General features: G+C 48.9%; 2 protein-coding genes across 3 annotated transcripts; both read left to right on the forward strand.

The window, feature by feature from the left end:
• Nucleotides 1-234: 234 nt before the first annotated feature.
• LOC306820603 (patatin-like phospholipase domain-containing protein 6) lies at nt 235-7,187 on the forward strand. Of its 2 annotated transcripts, none has more exons than XM_079338485.1 (6): nt 235-1,192; nt 1,784-1,936; nt 4,816-4,932; nt 5,010-5,097; nt 5,332-5,468; nt 5,611-5,913. In XM_079338485.1, the coding sequence occupies exons 2-6, from the start codon at nt 1,793-1,795 to the stop codon at nt 5,677-5,679; spliced, it is 555 nt and encodes a 184-aa protein (XP_079194611.1). In that variant the 5' UTR covers nt 235-1,192; nt 1,784-1,792; the 3' UTR covers nt 5,680-5,913. The 2 variants fall into 2 exon arrangements, with proteins under 2 accessions (XP_079194611.1, XP_079194610.1); XM_079338484.1 differs by having other exon boundaries at nt 551-1,192; nt 5,329-5,468; nt 5,611-7,187.
• A 1,195-nt stretch (nt 7,188-8,382) lies between these two features.
• On the forward strand, nt 8,383-11,566 carry LOC306820581 (ependymin-like). The gene is made up of 6 exons (XM_079338460.1): nt 8,383-9,040; nt 10,058-10,092; nt 10,180-10,311; nt 10,464-10,647; nt 11,023-11,110; nt 11,285-11,566. Exons 1-6 carry the CDS (start codon nt 8,965-8,967, stop codon nt 11,433-11,435), a joined length of 666 nt encoding a protein of 221 aa, XP_079194586.1. The 5' UTR covers nt 8,383-8,964; the 3' UTR covers nt 11,436-11,566.
• The last annotated feature ends 7,021 nt before the right edge of the window (nt 11,567-18,587 follow it).

An 18,587-nucleotide genomic window follows, 5' to 3' on the forward strand; every position in this document is an offset into this window, starting at 1 on the left:
TTTGATAGAGTGAGTCTGGACTTTAAACTCCTGATCAGACCCTGATCGTTGAGCATCAGTGGGCGGGGAAAACATCAGCGCCTCAAACCGCGCAGAGAGCGGATTGACGAGAGCGAATCAAATACTGCATTGAAGAGGAGCAATCTGGTATTTGTCTGCAAAACGTCCTGGTGTCCAAAGGTGTAGGATTAAAATACAAAAAAAGGGGGGGGCGGGGGGAGACCAGGGGTCCAGTCCTTCCTGTTCAGACAGGTTGAGTTCAGGACACCAGGACGTTTTGAGATCAGTGTGTCTCTGTGATAAAGGGGGAGGAGCTAGTTTGGAAGCGTTAAAGCCTCAGCCAATAAAAACGTTTGGAAACAGAATCAGAGGAAATGTTCACATGAAGCCCGGCTCAGACCGCAGGAGAATGGATCGAAGTGGTCCCGGTGGGGGGTTCTGAGGCGGACTTCACTGTGACCCACTTGAGCAGGTCTGGAGGCCTCCCCCTGTATCTGTCTCTGTGTGATTATGAGAGTGATGGGTTGTGAATCTTGTCCAATCAGCTGGCAGTAAACACTCTGAGAGCCCAAACATCGATCCGCCTGCAGCCTGCTGAACTCAGCGTCTTGTGTTTCGGCCCCCCCCCCGGAGACTTTCTGCTCCAGCAGCTCTATTCCCAGCTGGCGGCGCTCTGGATCGCTGCTTTGGGCTTTTTGCACGTCGTTAGAATCGGCTTACACCACAAACACGCTCATTTTCCTAAACTGGTAGAGGAGAGAGGTTAGGACCTGGTCTGCTCGGTGACCAGCAGAGGACCGAGTGGTCTGTCCCCTCTCTCATTGGTCTAAATAATAAATAAGCTAAAGGGCATGTTTGTGGTGTAAGCCGTGCTGCCTTAAAAGAAGCTGTTAATGTCCTGAAGCAACATGAATAACTCTGGATTCATTGTCTCACCATCTCTGCTGCTGGACTTTGTCGTGCCGTCTTCGTGTATTTGTGTGTGTGTGTGTGTGTGTGTGTGTGTGTGTGTGAACGCCCGTCCACACGTTACACGTCCAACAGCGGACATAGCGAGGAACATGGGTGCAAGAACAGTCATCGCCATTGATGTGGGTAGCCAGGACGAGACTGACCTCTGTAACTATGGCGACTGCCTGTCCGGCTGGTGGTTGCTGTGGAAACGGATCAATCCTGGGCAGAGAAAGTAAAGGTACGGTACAGCTTTTAGCATTACAGGTCACATGATCTCCTCCTCTTCAGGTGAAATCAGTGTCCTCGCTCCTCTTCATCATGTGTGTGAAGTGTGTTGTTGTAAATCCACTCTGATCCTGTATTTGATCATGTCTATAAACCCCTCTATTTCAGCCCTGCTCAGAACAGGCTGTTTCTGTGTCTGTAGCTTTAAATATGTAAATGAGCTGTGTCTGACCACGCCCCCTCTCTGGAAGGGCTCGGGTGTACTCGCTGCTTTCTGGCTCCATGTCCTATTGTTTACGGTGAGAAGGCAGACTCAGAGGGCAGAACAAACACCTAGCTGTGGGAGGGTCACCCACCTGGGGGAGGGGCTACTGCCCTTTGTGATGTCATGAAGGGAACATCTCCAAACGGCCTGTTTGAGCACACATTTTCTGAGACGTGGAGCAGGCAGAAGACGGAGAGGATGGACATTTCTCATCACTGGGGGGTTTGGAGACAGACTGGAGAAGATGGAGGGGAGGAGTTTAAATCATGTGACCTTGTGATAAAAACATCTGTGTCTTTAAGTTGTTGTTTTGTCTCCTCTCTCTCTCTTGTCTCTCAGGTTCCAGACATGGCAGAGATCCAGTCTCGGTTGGCCTACGTGTCCTGCGTGCGTCAGTTAGAGGTCGTGAAGAAGAGTGCTTACTGCGAGTACATCCGGCCACCGATCGACCGCTTCAAGACCATGGACTTCGGCAAGTTCGACGAAATCTACGTGAGTTAGTGTTCTTTTTTTCTGTAGGAATATCCAGGCAGAGTGTGTGTGTGTGTGTGTCTCTGTGTGTGTGTGTGTGTGTGTCTCTGTGTGTGTGTGTGTGTGTGTGTGTGTGTGTCTCTGTGTGTGTGTCTCTGTGTGTGTGTGTGTCTCTGTGTGTGTGTGTGTGTGTGTGTGTGTGTCTCTGTGTGTGTGTGTGTGTGTGTGTGTGTGTGTGTGTGTGTGTGTCTCTGTGTGTGTGTGTCTCTGTCTCTGTGTGTGTGTCTCTGTGTGTGTGTGTGTCTCTGTGTGTGTGTGTGTCTCTGTGTGTGTGTGTGTGTGTGTCTCTGTGTGTGTGTGTCTCTGTCTCTGTGTGTGTGTCTCTGTGTGTGTGTGTGTCTCTGTGTGTGTGTGTGTCTCTGTGTGTGTGTGTGTGTGTGTGTGTCTCTGTGTGTGTGTGTGTGTGTGCGTGTGTCTCTCTGTGTGTGTGTGTGTGTGTGTGTGTGTGTGTGTGTGTGTGGTGAGAGGGTCAGCACATGTCCAGGTTCAGTGTGGAGGAGGAACTGTCCTTGAGTCTGTTTGTTCGTGCCTCTTGTTTCCACAGTGATGTTTCAGTCAGTTCTGTCTCTGTGTGATCCGTCACATAAACCCCCCTGACAGTCCAGTCTTTGTCAGGGCTGTAGTCCTGATCCTGAGAGGGGGGTACGCCGGGGTCGGGAGCAGAGGGAGGCTCTGTTGGACACTTTCAGGAGAGCCGTCTTAAAGCGATGAATCTGTCGTGACATCGGCTCATACGTGTCGTAGAAAAGTGAAATCATGTTTTTATTTGGAGCCTTCTTGACTGAGAAAAAGCAGAAAATCTGAATCAAATACTACAACTCCCAGAATGCACAGCGCTGCAGGCCACTCCCACTGATCCCACTGAACACCTTCAGGCTGTAAGCTGTAAGCTAACTGTTTGCAGATCCAATAAGACTTCTGACCGTACTTTGTTTTTCTGTTGAAATGGTGAATTGTAGTTTTGATGTTTAATCCGAACAAAGACGAGAAGGACGTTTTCACCACCAGCTGATGAGACGTTTGGACGCCATGCGATGTTTACACCCGACACCCGGAGTCAGACTATGTCTCTGCAGCTTCAGTGGATGAAAACATGAGGAGCTCCACGTGTCAGACTAACATTCTTATCATGTTTCTATTGATACAATGGGTGAAGTGTCCCTTTGACATTGGAGCCGGGATGACCTTTGACCTTTGACCTTTGAGCTCGTGTTAGTTTGGAATCTATCCGTGACTCCACTGTAACGGTGGGGTTTCTGTATCTGTGTTAAATGAATAATTAGGACATCATCAAACAGACTTGGGGATCATCTTAGATTTATTTATCCAGGTCAAATAACTCAGACGTGCTTCATGACCAGAACCTTACAGTTACTGGACCCGTGCTGACCAGGATCTCACGATCACTGGACCCGTGCTGACCAGGATCTCACAGTCACTGGACCCGTCCTGACCAGGATCTCAGAGTCACTGGACCCGTGCTGACCAGGATCTCAGAGTCACTGGACCCGTGCTGACCAGGATCTCAGAGTCACTGGACCCGTGCTGACCAGGATCTCACAATCACTGGACCCGTGCTGACCAGGATCTCACAGTCACTGGACCCGTCCTGACCAGGATCTCAGAGTCACTGGACCCGTGCTGACCAGGATCTCAGAGTCACTGGACCCGTGCTGACCAGGATCTCAGAGTCACTGGACCCGTGCTGACCAGGATCTCACGATCACTGGACCCGTGCTGACCAGGATCTCACAATCACTGGACCCGTGCTGACCAGGATCTCACGATCACTGGACCCGTGCTGACCAGGATCTCACAGTCACTGGACCCGTGCTGACCAGGATCTCACGATCACTGGACCCGTCCTGACCAGGATCTCACGATCACTGGACCCGTGCTGACCAGGATCTCACAATCACTGGACCCGTCCTGACCAGGATCTCACCATCACTGGACCCGTGCTGACCAGGATCTCACCATCACTGGACCCGTGCTGACCAGGATCTCACAGTTACTGGACCCGTGCTGACCAGGATCTCACCATCACTGGACCCGTGCTGACCAGGATCTCACCATCACTGGACCCGTGCTGACCAGGATCTCAGAGTCACTGGACCCGTGCTGACCAGGATCTCACGATCACTGGACCCGTCCTGACCAGGATCTCACGATCACTGGACCCGTGCTGACCAGGATCTCACGATCACTGGACCCGTCCTGACCAGGATCTCACGATCACTGGACCCGTGCTGACCAGGATCTCACGATCACTGGACCCGTGCTGACCAGGATCTCACGATCACTGGACCCGTCCTGACCAGGATCTCACGATCACTGGACCCGTCCTGACCAGGATCTCACCATCACTGGACCCGTCCTGACCAGGATCTCACCATCACTGGACCCGTGCTGACCAGGATCTCACGATCACTGGACCCGTGCTGACCAGGATCTCACAGTCACTGGACCCGTGCTGACCAGGATCTCACAGTCACTGGCCCAGTGTTCCTTATATTCTGCTCGACAGACGGCCCATAAATCCTTGACTCTGTATGAGGCATGAAGAACTCGTCTCCTTGAGATGTCAAACATCTACGTGAAGCTAAATCTCTCAGACAACAACAGACACTTGGCTCCAAACCAAATATAACTCTGCTGCTGTAATATGATCTTTTACACATGTATGTAGTACATCTTCACAAAGCTAAAAGAAGGACTCTCACATGGTTGACACAATTAAAAGATATATCCACAAATGTATCAAGATGAATGAATCCATGACAACACGTCCAATCAGCTGGTGTCTAATGACTGAAGTTTGTGTGTTTGAACTACGACAGGATGTCGGCTTCCAGCACGGCAAGTTGCTGTTCACTGGCTGGGCTCGAGGTGACATCATCGAGAACATGCTGAAGGACCACCACTCGGCCGACTACACCGACAGCAAGAGAGCAGACGTGAGGCGGCTCACACACACACACACACACACACACGTTGTGAATGTTTAACGCTGATGTCCCTCGTTGTCTCGTAGTCCTGCACGTGTCCCGGAGCCGACTTCACTGACCTCGCAGAGATCGTGTCCAGGATCGAACCGGTCCAGAGCTACGTGGCTGCAGAAGGTGAGTGATGGCGCTCCTGCAGCTCGTGTGCACACGCCATGTCACAGTCCACTTCCTGTGTGGAGGTCACGTCGGGTTTAATCAGCGTGATAAATAACAGCAGGTGGCTTTCACTCGGCCTCTTTTATTGAAATACAGTCGCAGGTGTTTTATGGCTCATATGTGGAACCCGGGGGGGGGGGGGGGGGCTCAGTCAGGTGATAAATGTCTCCTCTAAATCTGCCGCTTCAGCAGAGGAGTCGGACTGTCTGACGGAGTACGAGGAGGACGGGATGGACACGGTGAGAGAGGAGGAGGGCGAGGAGGAGGAGGAGGAGGACGCCGAGGATCACTCCCCCGGAGAGTGGGGCCACAACGGAGTCTTTCAAACGGTACCTAACCCCCCCCCCCCGCCTCAGGGCTGCTCAACACACATGTTCAAACATACCTCACTGTGTATTCATTTGTTCTTTGAGCTTCTTGAAGCTCCAGAAGGTGTTTGTTCAAACCTCCAGCCTCTCTGCTTGTGCACAGGATGAGGAGAAGTGTGTGCGACAGCGCCGGAAGCTCACCAGCGACACGTCTGAAGTCTCTGACTGCTGACAGCGAGCCGTGGAGGACGAGCGGGAGCGAGGGTCCGAGGGTCCGAGGGGGGGGGGAGGGGGGGCGTGAACACCACACTCCACTCCTGCAACTTCTGAGACTGTAAAAGAAACGTCACTGGCTTCATCGTCCCACAAGCCGACGCCACGGTCCCAAACATCACAGACACACGTGTCCTCTCGTTACACCAGACTGAATCGAGTCCCCAACCTGCCAAAACCAGTTCTCTAAAAACCCCCAACCACACAGGGACGCGTTGATCTCCACTCCGACGGGCCGAGCCTCCCGCTCCAGTTCGTGTTTTTGAAGATATGGTTCTGGTTCTGGTGAGTGTGAAACATAGTTGAGTTAGTTTAGAAGGTTCCTGCTGCCCCCCCTGCTCACACACCGCAGTCACGCCACCCTGCACGCCGGCGTCTCCCCGCCTTTGTGTCAGGGTGTGCGTTCATATCGCGTAAAGGCACGTGAGGCGCAGCGTGTGAACACACGCGCACACACACACACACACACACACACACACACACACACACACACACACACACTCAGCACTACCATCCCTGCTCCACGTGTGTGCAGGCGAGGCGGAGCAGACCACCAGCTCGCCCGCTGCAGACAACCTGCAGAGGGCGCCGGTGGAGTGAGCAGCGTGCACGCATGGGCGACCAAAGGCGTGCTCACTGGTTCGTCTTCATGCCGTGGAGAGCTGATGCTGAGTCAACATATTTAGTTTGGATTCATGGTAACCCCCCCCTCCCCGCCCCCTCCGGTTTGGGAATCAGACGGAGCCGGACTAGTCAGGATGAGTGAACGATTGATTTTAATTCAACGTTAACGACAGAGTTAACGTTAAAGACGAGCGAGGGAGGAGAAGGTGTGTGTGCGGCTGGATGACCTGATTTTAAGTGTGTGCGTGAAGACGACGCCTTTTCAACCAGTGACAGAGATCCACTCGCACTGTGGAGAGGAGCGACCACGTCACCGCCACACAAACACGCCTGAGCCCATCCAGAGGTCAGCAGGTCACGTGGTGCAGCCGGGTCTCACGAGGTCGTTTGGACCTCATGCTTCTGTAACTTTCACACTGTAACTAATATGGACCTCTTCTAGTGACTGTACTGAGATTATATAATGATACACATGATGTTAATGTTGATGAATCTGTATATGAGGTGGAGATTTGATGCTTGGCTGCAGAACAAGAGGAACCAGTTTCCCCCTCTTCCATCCTGCGTTGTTTTATTTATACATGCTAACTCTGGGCTTTTTAAAAACACGCTTTTCTTTTCTGTTTTTTTTTTTTTTTTTTAAATTGTGGTTGGGGAGAGGGTGTGGTCTAATTTAAATAACTTGACTTTAGCTGTTTTGCACTGAAACATTTGACGTGTTCTCGGCTCCGAGTGTGTTTGGTGATTGTTTGCCAACATCCTCGAGAGGTCACGAGACTCTAGAGACTAAAAGACAGATGATTTAATACGCATATTGGAAAATAAAAGGAATATGCATCACTTCATGTGGTTTAACCAGCTCTTGTTTTTCTTCCTTTGAACAGTTTTTAAATGGAACAAAAAACAAGCTGAACATACTCTCCTTCTCTGATCCTGTATTTGATCATGTCTATAAACCCCTCTATTTCAGCCCTGCTCAGAACAGGCTGTTTCTGTGTCTGTAGCTTTAAATATGTAAATGAGCTGTGTCTGACCACGCCCCCTCTCTGGAAGGGCTCGGGTGTACTCGCTGCTTTCTGGCTCCATGTCCTATTGTTTACGGTGAGAAGGCAGACTCAGAGGGCAGAACAAACACCTAGCTGTGGGAGTGTCACCCACCTGGGGGAGGGGCTACTGCCCTTTGTGATGTCATGAAGGGAACATCTCCAAACGGCCTGTTTGAGCACACATTTCCTGAAAAGTGGAGCAGGCAGAAGACGGAGAGGATGGACTTCTCTCATCATCGGGGGGTTTGGAGACAAACATGTTAGAGGAAGATGGAGGGGAGGAGTTTAAATCATGTGACCTTTAATTATATTTATATAGTTATTACATAAAGTGTTTTATTTGCTTCCTAAAGTAACAGTAGTTTGTAAACGTTACGTGTTACTGCTCTTCGAGCTCCTATTGCCTCCCACCTAGCTTCCTCCTTGACCTTGACTCAAACGAGCCTCCAGCTGCCCCTCAGCGTCACACAGAACAAACAGGCCTGATAAAGAGTTTGTTTACACTGCCAGTGTCAGAGATGGAAGAAATGACATGTCAACAGAACGATGTCAGCAGATCCTCAAAGGTGTCAAAACGTTTTTACACACAAACTATGAGTCCATGAACACTCGTCTGCAAGAATTTATTTCTGAATGAGTCAATATTCCCAAAAGGTGTTTCCATGCTCTGCAGAGCTCCTGGAACATTCTCCTTCATTAATCAGCCGTCATCGTCGTCTTAGCCTCTCTAAAAGTCAATCTTAGCCTTTAATAATCGGGTTATGACTCCTACACAACCAGGATGTTGTCATTACTCTGATTGATACAGGAACATGTTGTGTCCAGCAGCTTTTAGTGAACCATGAGAGAAGCTCAAGCGCTCGTGAACATGCACGCTGAGAATAACGACAGGTGAGGTTACGTTGAGTAGCGCTGGGAATCTTCACACCTGCAGACTGTAGAGGTTAAACATGCAGACTCTACCGGATGGCTTTAATCGTGGATACATACACTCAAAGAGGGACATGGATGAATGTGATGTAAGCTTAAAGGACACGTTGATGGTGCACAGTGTTAAATGTGATGTTAGCTTAAAGGACACGTTGATGGTGCACAGTGTTAAATGTGATATTAGCTTAAAGGACGTGTTGATGGTGCTCAGTGTTAAATGTGATATTAGCTTAAAGGACATGTTGATGGTGCTCAGTGTTAAATGTGATATTAGCTTAAAGGACGTGTTGATGGTGCTCAGTGTTAAATGTGATATTAGCTTAAAGGACATGTTGATGGTGCTCAGTGTTAAATGTGATATTAGCTTAAAGGACGTGTTGATGGTGCTCAGTGTTAAATGTGATATTAGCTTAAAGGACATGTTGATGGTGCTCAGTGTTAAATGTGATATAAGCTTAAAGGACACGTTGATGGTGCTCAGTGTTAAATGTGATGTTAGCTTAAAGGACGTGTTGATGGCGCTCAGTGTTTGATGGTATAAATGTGACCTGATTGTTCCTCACTGGACGCTGAGATAAGAGAGGGGCAGCTGGTGTGTGTGCAGCTATATAAGGAGGAGCGTGCTCTCACCTGAGTGTATCAACATGAACGTCCTCGCCGTGCTGTCCTGCCTCGGCCTGCTGCTGGCTAATGCTGCCAGCCAGGAGCCCAAGCCCTGCGGTGAGTCTTGCACGCCACACGTCCACGTTTGGTTCAAACATTTGACTTTTGTGCTTTTAAAGCTTTTTATCTTTATTCATTAAAATCCCATTCAGACCAATTCAGTTGCATTTCATATGTCCTTGTAGACATTGGTCCTCAGTGTGTTTATGTTTTGTTGAAAGTTGAAGCAGAACGTCAGCCTGTTTGTCTCCGGCTGTACGAGCCTGAGATCTTTTGGATGGATGTTTTTGCCCTGCACCTGTTTGGATGTCTTTTCTGAAACATTGCTCAGTGATGCATGGAGGATATCATTTCCTCATTTTATAACATTTTACGATCAATAATAGTTAATAGACTGGTGTAGTTTTGAGTCCTAAATTAGTGAGTTAGCATTTTAGCGCCATGGGTTCCTAACTCTAAAAGTCTAAATGTGGATTTTGAATGTGTTTGTGTTTAGACTGAAATAAGGTCTGTGGTTAACACAAGCTGAAGAGATGTTGACGTTTTGTTAGACCAGATAAACTACGTTAGCTAAGACCCCACTTGTGAATTTTAAACGGCGGTTGCTAACGAGTAGCTAACTGAAACTACAGTGGTTGTCATGGAGACGTTAAACGTCATCATGCCATGAACTCTCCCTAATCCTCCTTACAGCCTCTAGTCATGTTTTACAGTGTTCTTGTAAATATTAGGTTAATAAACAACTTATTAAGCTAACGTTTAGCTAGCTTGTCAAATCCGCTGATTAGATCGATGAAGCATAACGGTCGTAACGTCATTATAAACCGACCGCGGTGTAGTTAGCTTGTAGCATAACGTTAGCTTTTTACTTCTCTGGGCTGCATTAACTCTTAGATTATTTTCTGCAATGATCCAAAATCCAATGCAAAAATCCATAGAGGAATTTTCGTAGGAACCACCTGCGCCATTTATTCGGGTTGGCCTACAAAAATACGTCATTACTACACCAGTCTATAATGCTGCTTTGCATAGGGTCCTGGTTTTCTTTAACATGTGACCCGCCTCCCTCCACAGTTGCTCCGGCCTTGATGAGCGGAGGCCTCACCGTGGTGAGTCTCGTCTCACTCTCGTGATCTGTCCTGGACGGACCCGTTCTGTATCTCATCCTCTCCCCACGCTCTCTGCCTCTTCTTCAGATGACTGTCGGATCCATTTTGTCCACCGGAACGGTCAGCTATGACGCTATTGGTCAGAGGATGAGAGTCAGGACCATGGGGCTCGCAGCCAATCAGACATCTCTTGTGGACACGCTGATGCTTTTCAATAAGGTATGACGAGCTGATATATGGATATGTGTTTGAGTCGTGAGGGCGCTGTCACAGACGCACTGATATCACTGGAAGGGTAAAAGCAGGAAGTTGTGATTCTAAGAGGCTGACAGCAGAATGAAAACTAGTTTGAGATTCTTTGTCTTGTTCAGAAAGTCTACTATGAGATCAACTGGAGCACGTTCACCTGCAAGAAGAAGCAGCTGGACACTGACTTCATCCCCATGCACGTTCCCTCTGATGCCAAGCTGATGGGCCAGGTGTTCATGGGCTCCTCCTCCTCCTGGGGGATGGGAGTGCTGACCAACACCTGGTACGGATATCTGCCCGGGAACGGTAAGAGCAGTAGCCTGATCCTGAGGACAAAATTCATTTAAAATACAGCCTGATGACCTTCATCTGTGACCTTCACCTATGACCCTCACCTATGAATTTCACCTGTGACCTTCACCTATGACCCTCACCTTTGACCCTGACCTGTGACCTTCACCTATGACCCTGACCTGTGACCTTCACCTTTGACCCTGACCTGTGACCTTCACCTATGACCCTCTCCTGTGACCTTCACATGTGACCTTTACATGTGACCCTCACCTGTGACCTTCACATGTGACCTTCACCTTTGACCCTCACCATTGACACTCACCTGTGACCTTCATCTTTGACCTTCGCCTGTGACCCTGACCTGTGACTTGTGTTTCCTGTGTTCAGGCATGTACTCGAGTGTGTTCACGGAGATCGGCTGCGTCCCCGTGACCTTCACGTCCTACACTCCTGAGTCTGGATGGATCACGGTCAGGTGAGAGCTGACTTTAAGGAGAGCTGAACACGCAGGTAGAATTCACTGCGAGTAGCGAGCGTGCCTGATGGCGTTTATGGGTTAGCGTGGGCGACCAGCACGGCTGTTGGCGCTCACACCTGGCTGCCTGCAGATGTTGCCTTCTCATATGAAGTCTGGAATCTTCTATTTCAGCACCTTCAACTGGGTTTTGGGCAACTCCAACCCCATGGACTTCTTCCCCCCTTTCATCTGTGCCAAGGCTCAGCTGGAGGAGACGGAGACGCCTGCCAACATGTTCAGCGTCCTCCAGTCTCTGGCTGTGAGGGACAACGTGCAGGAGTAAACATCTGGAGAGGGTCACCAGCAGAACCTCTGTAAGCAGGTTTAGAAATGAAGCTGGATGTCGTCCAGACACGTGACAGGAAAACACATCTGTGTTTATGTTGAATAAAATAAATTCAAAGCACGAGTGGACCTTTACTGTCTGTATGTGTTCAGATGTTCCCACAGTGACAGCTAGCTCTGCTGCTAATTAGTCAGTGCAACATGAGCGAGGGCTAATTGGTAATTAAGGTGTTTTATTGTGTGTATGTGTGTGTGTGTGTGTGTGCATGGGGAGGGGGGGTCTGTGTGTGTGTGTGTGCGTGGGGAGGGGGGGTCTGTGTGTGTGTGTGTATGTGTGGGGAGGGGGGGTCTGTGTGTGTGTGCGTGGGGAGGGGGGGTCTGTGTGTGTGTGTATGTGTGTGTGTGGGGAGTGGGGGTCTGTGTGTGTGTGCGTGTGCGTGTGTGTGCGTGCGGAGGGGGGGGTGTGTGTGTGTGCGTGGGGAGGGGGGGTCTGTGTGTGTGTGTGTGTGTGTGTGTGTGTGTGTGTATTCAGTCGGATGAAGGACGGCGGTCGGGGTGAAAGGTCACCTGGTAACCACCTTCCTGTAGTCAGCTGCAGTACTTCCTGTCTGACAGCAGATGGCGGCAGCCTCACTTTTTCTCATCCTTTGATTTATGTTGCATCGTCTGGTGTGAAAACAGTAAAACGCTGTGATTAACTGTTTCCATCACTCTGGACCTGCTGGTGTCATGTCTGAGCATTATGATCCTAATAATATAAACATCATTTATTATGAGTATGGAGGCGCTTCACTCAGAGGTAGATATTATTAAACGGGTCAGAAAAGCTGCATGTGATAAATAAAGTTTGCTTGGTAGCTCGAAGGAGACATTTCACACCTAAATGAAAAAACATCCATTTGAAAGTCTTCATTTCCTAAACCACTCCGCTGTGTCTGCTTACAGTAATGGCTGACTCATATACTGCACATCAGTAATAGCAGCATCATCAGCGCTCCTCCTTCAGGGCTTCTGTGATTCATCCTCTAATAACCAACAGGAAGACGTCTGTGTAACCCCACTGTTCAGAAACCACTCATCTGTCCTGTGTGATTAGAGACACGAGAGCCTGCTGTGGACGTATTAGCGGCGGTAATAGCCTTGCTAGTCTGTCTAATTATCAGTCTAATGGTTATTTAAGCGTGCTGGGACTTTAGCGTAGACCTGGAAAGGGAAGAGATCGGCCTGCGTGTGAAGTCCCTGCTGTGAAGTAAAGGCAAATCACATCCCTGAAAACATTTCCGCCGTCGTCTTTCGCAGAGCTGAGATGTAGAAGTGGGAGACGCAGATTTGTTAATTTTGTGCCTCACTGCAGGTCGATGTCAGAGGCACTGGAAAGTGTCGTTAATTTCAAAGTCTGCGTCGAGTCGAAGGAAAACAGGCCTCAAAGAAATATCATTAAAAGTAGAGCAGCACAAAACTTTCACTTAAAGGAAAGCTTTGCATAACTAACAGTGACTATAACCACGTCTCTGATTGGAACTGAGGTTATTCTGTTTTTACACTGAAGATGACGAGTCAGTAACCTGCAGATCGAGTCCAAACACCTTCCAATCAAACATCAGAGGCACTTTCTCCTGCCATGTAACTGACTGTAATACTGTTATAATAATGTTTCATGAAAGAGTTAAAGGAGCAGTATGTAGCTCTGCCCCCTAGTGTTTAAAATATGTACTGCAGTCTAAACTCTAATCATCACAGAGAGCTGTCTGGCTCCGCCCCCTCCTCTCACACAGGTCAGCATGTGGCGGACACTGTAGCTTCAGTGTTTAGCCAGCTCTGCATGTGGTGGACACTGTAGCTTCAGTGTTTAGCCAGCTCTGCATGTGGTGGACACTGTAGCTTCAGTGTTTAGCCAGCTCTGCATGCGGTGGACACTGTAGCTTCAGTGTTTAGCCAGCTCTGCATGTGGAGGACACTGTAGCTTCAGTGTTTAGCCAGCTCTGCATGTGGTGGACACTGTAGCTTCAGTGTTTAGCCAGCTCTGCATGTGGTGGACACTGTAGCTTCAGTGTTTAGCCAGCTCTGCATGTGGTGGACACTGTAGCTTCAGTGTTTAGCCAGCTCTGCATGTGGTGGACACTGTAGCTTCAGTGTTTAGCCAGCTCTGCATGTGGTGGACACTGTAGCTTCAGTGTTTAGCCAGCTCTGCATGTGGTGGACACTGTAGCTTCAGTGTTTAGCCAGCTCTGCATGTGGTGGACACTGTAGCTTCAGTGTTTAGCCAGCTCTGCATGGGTCTGTAAAGCTTTCTGCGTTCTAACCTCTCTCCATGTTTCATCTCCAACATTGATCCTAGTTTGAGCAGCTTTCTGCTGCTGGAGCTTATTAGAAACATGCAGAGGCTTTTTAGCTCGGGTACAATCACTTCTATCTGAAGCAGTTCCACTGCCCGCTTCCATCGCTGCAACACCTGTTCACCTGATAACTGCTCTCATATCTGGCAAACCCAGGGGCGTCCAAAACGGCCTTCAAAGCCCCGCCTACCTTCTCTGGTCCAATCAGATCCAGAGCATTCAGGAGCAGAATCTAAAGTTAGAAGGAGGACATACTGGCTGCTGCATTGTTGTCAGAGAAGCTTCAACACAGCAGGTTTCCTTCATGATCACAGAGGAAGAGAGCAGCTCTCTGATTGGCTGACTGATCACACAGGAAGAGAGCAGCTCTCTGATTGGCTGATTGATCACACAGGAAGAGAGCAGCTCTCTGATTGGCTGATTGATCACAGAGGAAGAGAGCAGCTCTCTGATTGGCTGATTGATCACAGAGGAAGAGAGCAGCTCTCTGATTGGCTGATTGATCACAGAAGAAGAGAGCAGCTCTCTGATTGGTCCTTTAAATCAGATTTTTCTCGATAGCTTAACTTCATCAAACCCGATCTCTTTGTCCCTGCGGTAGATTTCCTGTAGTGAACTTCTTCCACTGCTACATCCTTAAATCCTTAAGGAGGATCCTTAAATCAGGAAGTAGCAGATGTTATTCAGTCTTACATCTTTCACTGAGCTGATGAGTTGACGTCTGATGCAAATCAGCAGGATTTAAGTTTGTGCTCTTTAGACTGCTGTGATTGCAAACACACTCAGTCCCAGTGATTACACTGTTTCTCATTCCACAACTGATGCTCCTGCAAATATTTCCCCATGCAAATTAGTGCGCGGCACGCAGTCATCTGGAGGATTTAAGTGTCTTACAGAGCCGGTGAAAGAGGAGTCGGCTCAGCAGGAGATGAGGGCCGAAGCGCTGCAGCTGGAAAAGTGTCACTTTGGTGACTTTGAGTAAAAATGGCAGACGGAGCGTGCACTTCACTTATTTCAGTCACACTCAATTCAATGGCAATTGGGGCATTTTTGGGGCGACAGTATCCCAGTCTGTAGGGACTCGGTCTCTCCCCCCCCCTCCCTCCCCCCCAGAAATATAAATAAATAAATTGGTCTAGCTGGAGAGTTCAGTTCAGTTCAGTTCAGTTCAGTTCAGTTCAGTTCAGTTCAGCAATGCACAGAGCTCAGGAGCACTCGCTGTGTGCGGCACCACCCACTCTGTGTGTGTGTGTGTGTGTGTGTGTGTGTGTGTGTGTGTGTGTGTGTGTGTGTGTGTGTGTGTGTGTGTGTGTGTGTGTGTGTGTGTGTGTGTGTGTGTGTGTGTGTGTGTGTGTGTGCAGCCTTATCGACAGAGTGTAAAAGTAAATGTTCCCTCCTGGGATTGATGAATATCATCTGTAATAAAAAACACACAAAGTGACAGTCTCCTCGTCACACTTGGCGTTACATGCATGATGGACGATGGTCAAATATTAGTGAAAAGTGGAGTCTGCGGTTCGATGCCCACACCCACTCTGCACACACACATAAATAATCCCTGACGTCGAGGCGTGTTTGCAGAGTTACCTGAGAGGAACGCTGTTTTCATTGTTGTTCATTTTGCAGTTCAATATCACACACTGAGCTTTTATTGGACAGCAGGGCTCTCCGACAGCTCGCTCGCCCGCTGCCTGCAGCACTCACACAGAGAGGCCTGTCAGCGGTCGATCAAAAACGGGGCTCTCTCTCTCTCTCTCTCAACCTTCATCGGTGTCCGTCCTCTTCCTCTGAGCCTCAGCCGTCGTATCAAGCAGCACAGAGACCGAACTGTGAGGACGTGCACGCTCCTCGTGACAGACGCTGCTCACCACGCTGACACTTATCGAGCTAACAAATCCGCTAAAAGTGTAAAAGTTCCAGCTTGTTGCTTCACCTGCGCTGCCTTTAACTTTGTGCTCTGCAGTGAGCGAAAACATGACATCAATAATTGCAGGCAAAATCCCACTCATGCTCCCACAACAAACACGTCTACTCAGAGTACTTACTGAGTCCTCAACCAGCCTGATCAAAGAGCCCTAATTACAGCCATTAGAGCGGGACGACTCCACTGAGTGGGTACTACACATACAAATAAGACTCTGTATAGAAGGTGACAGGTCTGAATGTGTGTGTGAGAATGTGTGTGTGTGTGTGTGTGCGTCCACGTGTTAGTCACTGTCACCTCGTATTCACAGAGGATGATGGAGGTCACAGGGGTCAGCCACCAATTATCCTCTTTACACTGATGAGCGAGGCCGGAGCTGCTCTCCTGTTTGCACCTCGCTCTCCTCCGCCCTCTTCTGTGTTTCATCACCTCTGCGTCTCTCACAGCGTCTGTTCAGGAGGAAATGGATGTTTATCCAATAAGCTGATTTTAACGGGGCTATGTGTAACTTTTTACATGTAGAAAAAGGTTTTTTTATCGCCCACGAAGAAGCAAATGTTTAACTGATGTGAAAAAGTCGATGTTCACGTCTGTCAGATTTTTCGGCAGTTCTCCAGCCGGCGTTATTTTATGTTCGCTCTCATCGTCCTCCTCTCTCTGCTTACAGAAATCAACAGAACAAACTCCACACACACTCCCGGTCTTCACCTGCACAGACCGAGGCTGACACACACACACACACACACACACACACACACACACACTTCTCCTGCTCTGTCGTTTGGAGGAGGACGAGTGAGACGCACATGACCTCTGACCTCCTCTGGAAACATTCTGCCGGTGAGTTGATGCTCGTTTGTGGACGTACTGAGAGAAACGTTCAGCTGTTTGTGATCACGTGACGCTCGGTGAAAGAAGCGACCATCACCGCTGTTCAAACGGCGTGCTCACATTGTTCTTCTTGCTCAGGGAAAAGAACGCGCTCTAAAACAAGCTAACGAGCAATAAGACACTTTATGAGTGCCGGCCTCTGTTACATGTTCAAACAGGCTGAAACACAGCAGCATATGCTCATGAATATGTTTATGCAGACTAGGTAAAGAGGGGGGGGGGGGGGGGGGGGGGGGGTCTCACGGACTCTTTCATAAGAAGCCGGAGAAGCTGGTGCACGATGGTCATGCAGCCCTGTCGAGCCCCGACGTGGAAACGAGGTGTGAAAGGAGAAGCTGCACATTAAACAGAGGGAACGTACCGTTCGCCTGTTTGTTTGTTTTTTCACATCTGTCGGAGTGAATTAGTGTCATTTCTGTCGGCTGGCAGAGCACAACACGTCCTGATCGCCCCCCGGAGAAAACATATTGTTCCCGCTCTATATTTGTCAGAAACAAATCTCCACACATCGGCGCTCCATCTGAGCCACACGGAGGGTGACTTTTAGTCAAAAGTTTAACTGGATTAAAAACAGTTTTTCCTAAAGCGTATGATTACATGCAGCCACAGGGAAAACATGTTGACAGTGGGGTGTAATCTAATTACAAGCCTGTTTGGAGGTCTGTCTCCCAAAGTGAACAACGAAGCTAACAGAAGGAATTTGGGCTCCATAAAGCTGTGCCACCTCGGCATGACGACGTGGGAGCATAAATAAAGTCTGAGGGGGGAATTCACTAAGAGCGACTGCAGCCGCTAATAGCACCAACACCTGCACATCATCCCCTCCTCAAGGTGTAATTTAGAGAGCTTAGTGTGCTAATGATAGCTCAGCGCTAACAAGCCCATAAAGTTGCAGTGGTCGATGCTTTTGCAATCAAATGTTGAGAGAAGCTTCCTGAGCCACGCAGCTGCACTCTCGTGTTTCTCCTGAACGTACAGACGACGAGCCTGCAGAGGACGAGACACCTTTTCAGGTTTGTCACGACGCCAGATTAGAAACGTGTCAATGCAATTTGAAACAAAGCTTCCTGATAGAGCAGGGAAATGAAAACACCTTCCCGACCATGCTCACCAGGCGCAACAGACTGTCTGCATTCCCCTGGACAGGGAGTGCGTTTATCTGCCGGCTCGAGCCACCGTCAGCGTCATACTGATTATATGTCTACCATATTTACAGGCTGTATTCACTGACATGTTTTTACATCATTTAGACGTTCATGTCATGATCGCTGGAAAGTTTAAGCGTAATATCCCTTTAAAAATACTGCGGCGCAGTTTCCACCAACTCACAGCAGAAAGACTTTCTTTCACAAACGATGTCAGTGTCATTTTTCTAAGCTGCAAAGAAGCAACCTTCAGTGTAAAAAAGATCTCCTGCAGTTCCTGGAGTGTCCACTAGAGGCTGCCATGCAGAAGCAGCTTTTTTTCTGACCTTGTCCTAAACATGCAGAGACAGAAAAAACCTCATTCTGCTCCCCCTCTTCCCCCCCCCCAGTGGAGCCACACGATAAAAACTACAATCCAGGAAGTGTTCGTGTTGTCGCCGATGGTCTTTAAAAAAGTATTCATGTAAGTTTCATTCTGAGTCATGAGCAGCTAAAAACGAGCTCAAGCTCTATTTCTGCAGCAACGTGTTAATATTTAACCTCCACAGTGTCGCTCACACTGAACAGAGGATTTCACAGCAGCTTTAAAGAATCTCAGCGAGAGGACGCCTCAGGTTGAGTCTGATGCCGCCCCTCTCCGAGTACCTGGCCCTGATGTGTCCTCTCTAACAGATGAGCAGATACAAACGGTCTAATTGATCGGCGTGGTAGACTGTGAGCAGCAGCAGCTATACGTAGAAAATGAGCAGCGTCTGTGTAATTACTGTGAGCCTGCAGAGCGCCGCGCTGTACTCTAAGTACCCGTGTGTCACAGTATGTGGATGTGAATACATGTGGAGGGCAGAGGAGCCGTG

This window comes from Symphodus melops (assembly GCF_947650265.1).
Source record: "Symphodus melops genome assembly, chromosome: 2".
Lineage (NCBI taxonomy): Eukaryota > Metazoa > Chordata > Actinopteri > Labriformes > Labridae > Symphodus > Symphodus melops.

What these genes read in the sequence shown, in the direction of transcription:
- LOC306820603 (XM_079338484.1), top strand. Translation starts at nt 1,793, where the DNA reads ATGGCAGAGATCCAGTCTCGGTTGGCCTACGTGTCCTGCGTGCGTCAG. An exon ending in GCAAGTTCGACGAAATCTAC is followed by an intron (nt 1,937 to 4,815) that starts GTGAGTTAGTGT and finishes GAACTACGACAG; the next exon opens with GATGTCGGCTTCCAGCACGG. An exon ending in GAGCTACGTGGCTGCAGAAG is followed by an intron (nt 5,098 to 5,328) that starts GTGAGTGATGGC and finishes CTGCCGCTTCAG; the next exon opens with CAGAGGAGTCGGACTGTCTG.
- LOC306820581 (XM_079338460.1), top strand. Translation starts at nt 8,965, where the DNA reads ATGAACGTCCTCGCCGTGCTGTCCTGCCTCGGCCTGCTGCTGGCTAAT. An exon ending in CGCTGATGCTTTTCAATAAG is followed by an intron (nt 10,312 to 10,463) that starts GTATGACGAGCT and finishes TGTCTTGTTCAG; the next exon opens with AAAGTCTACTATGAGATCAA. An exon ending in TCTGGATGGATCACGGTCAG is followed by an intron (nt 11,111 to 11,284) that starts GTGAGAGCTGAC and finishes CTTCTATTTCAG; the next exon opens with CACCTTCAACTGGGTTTTGG.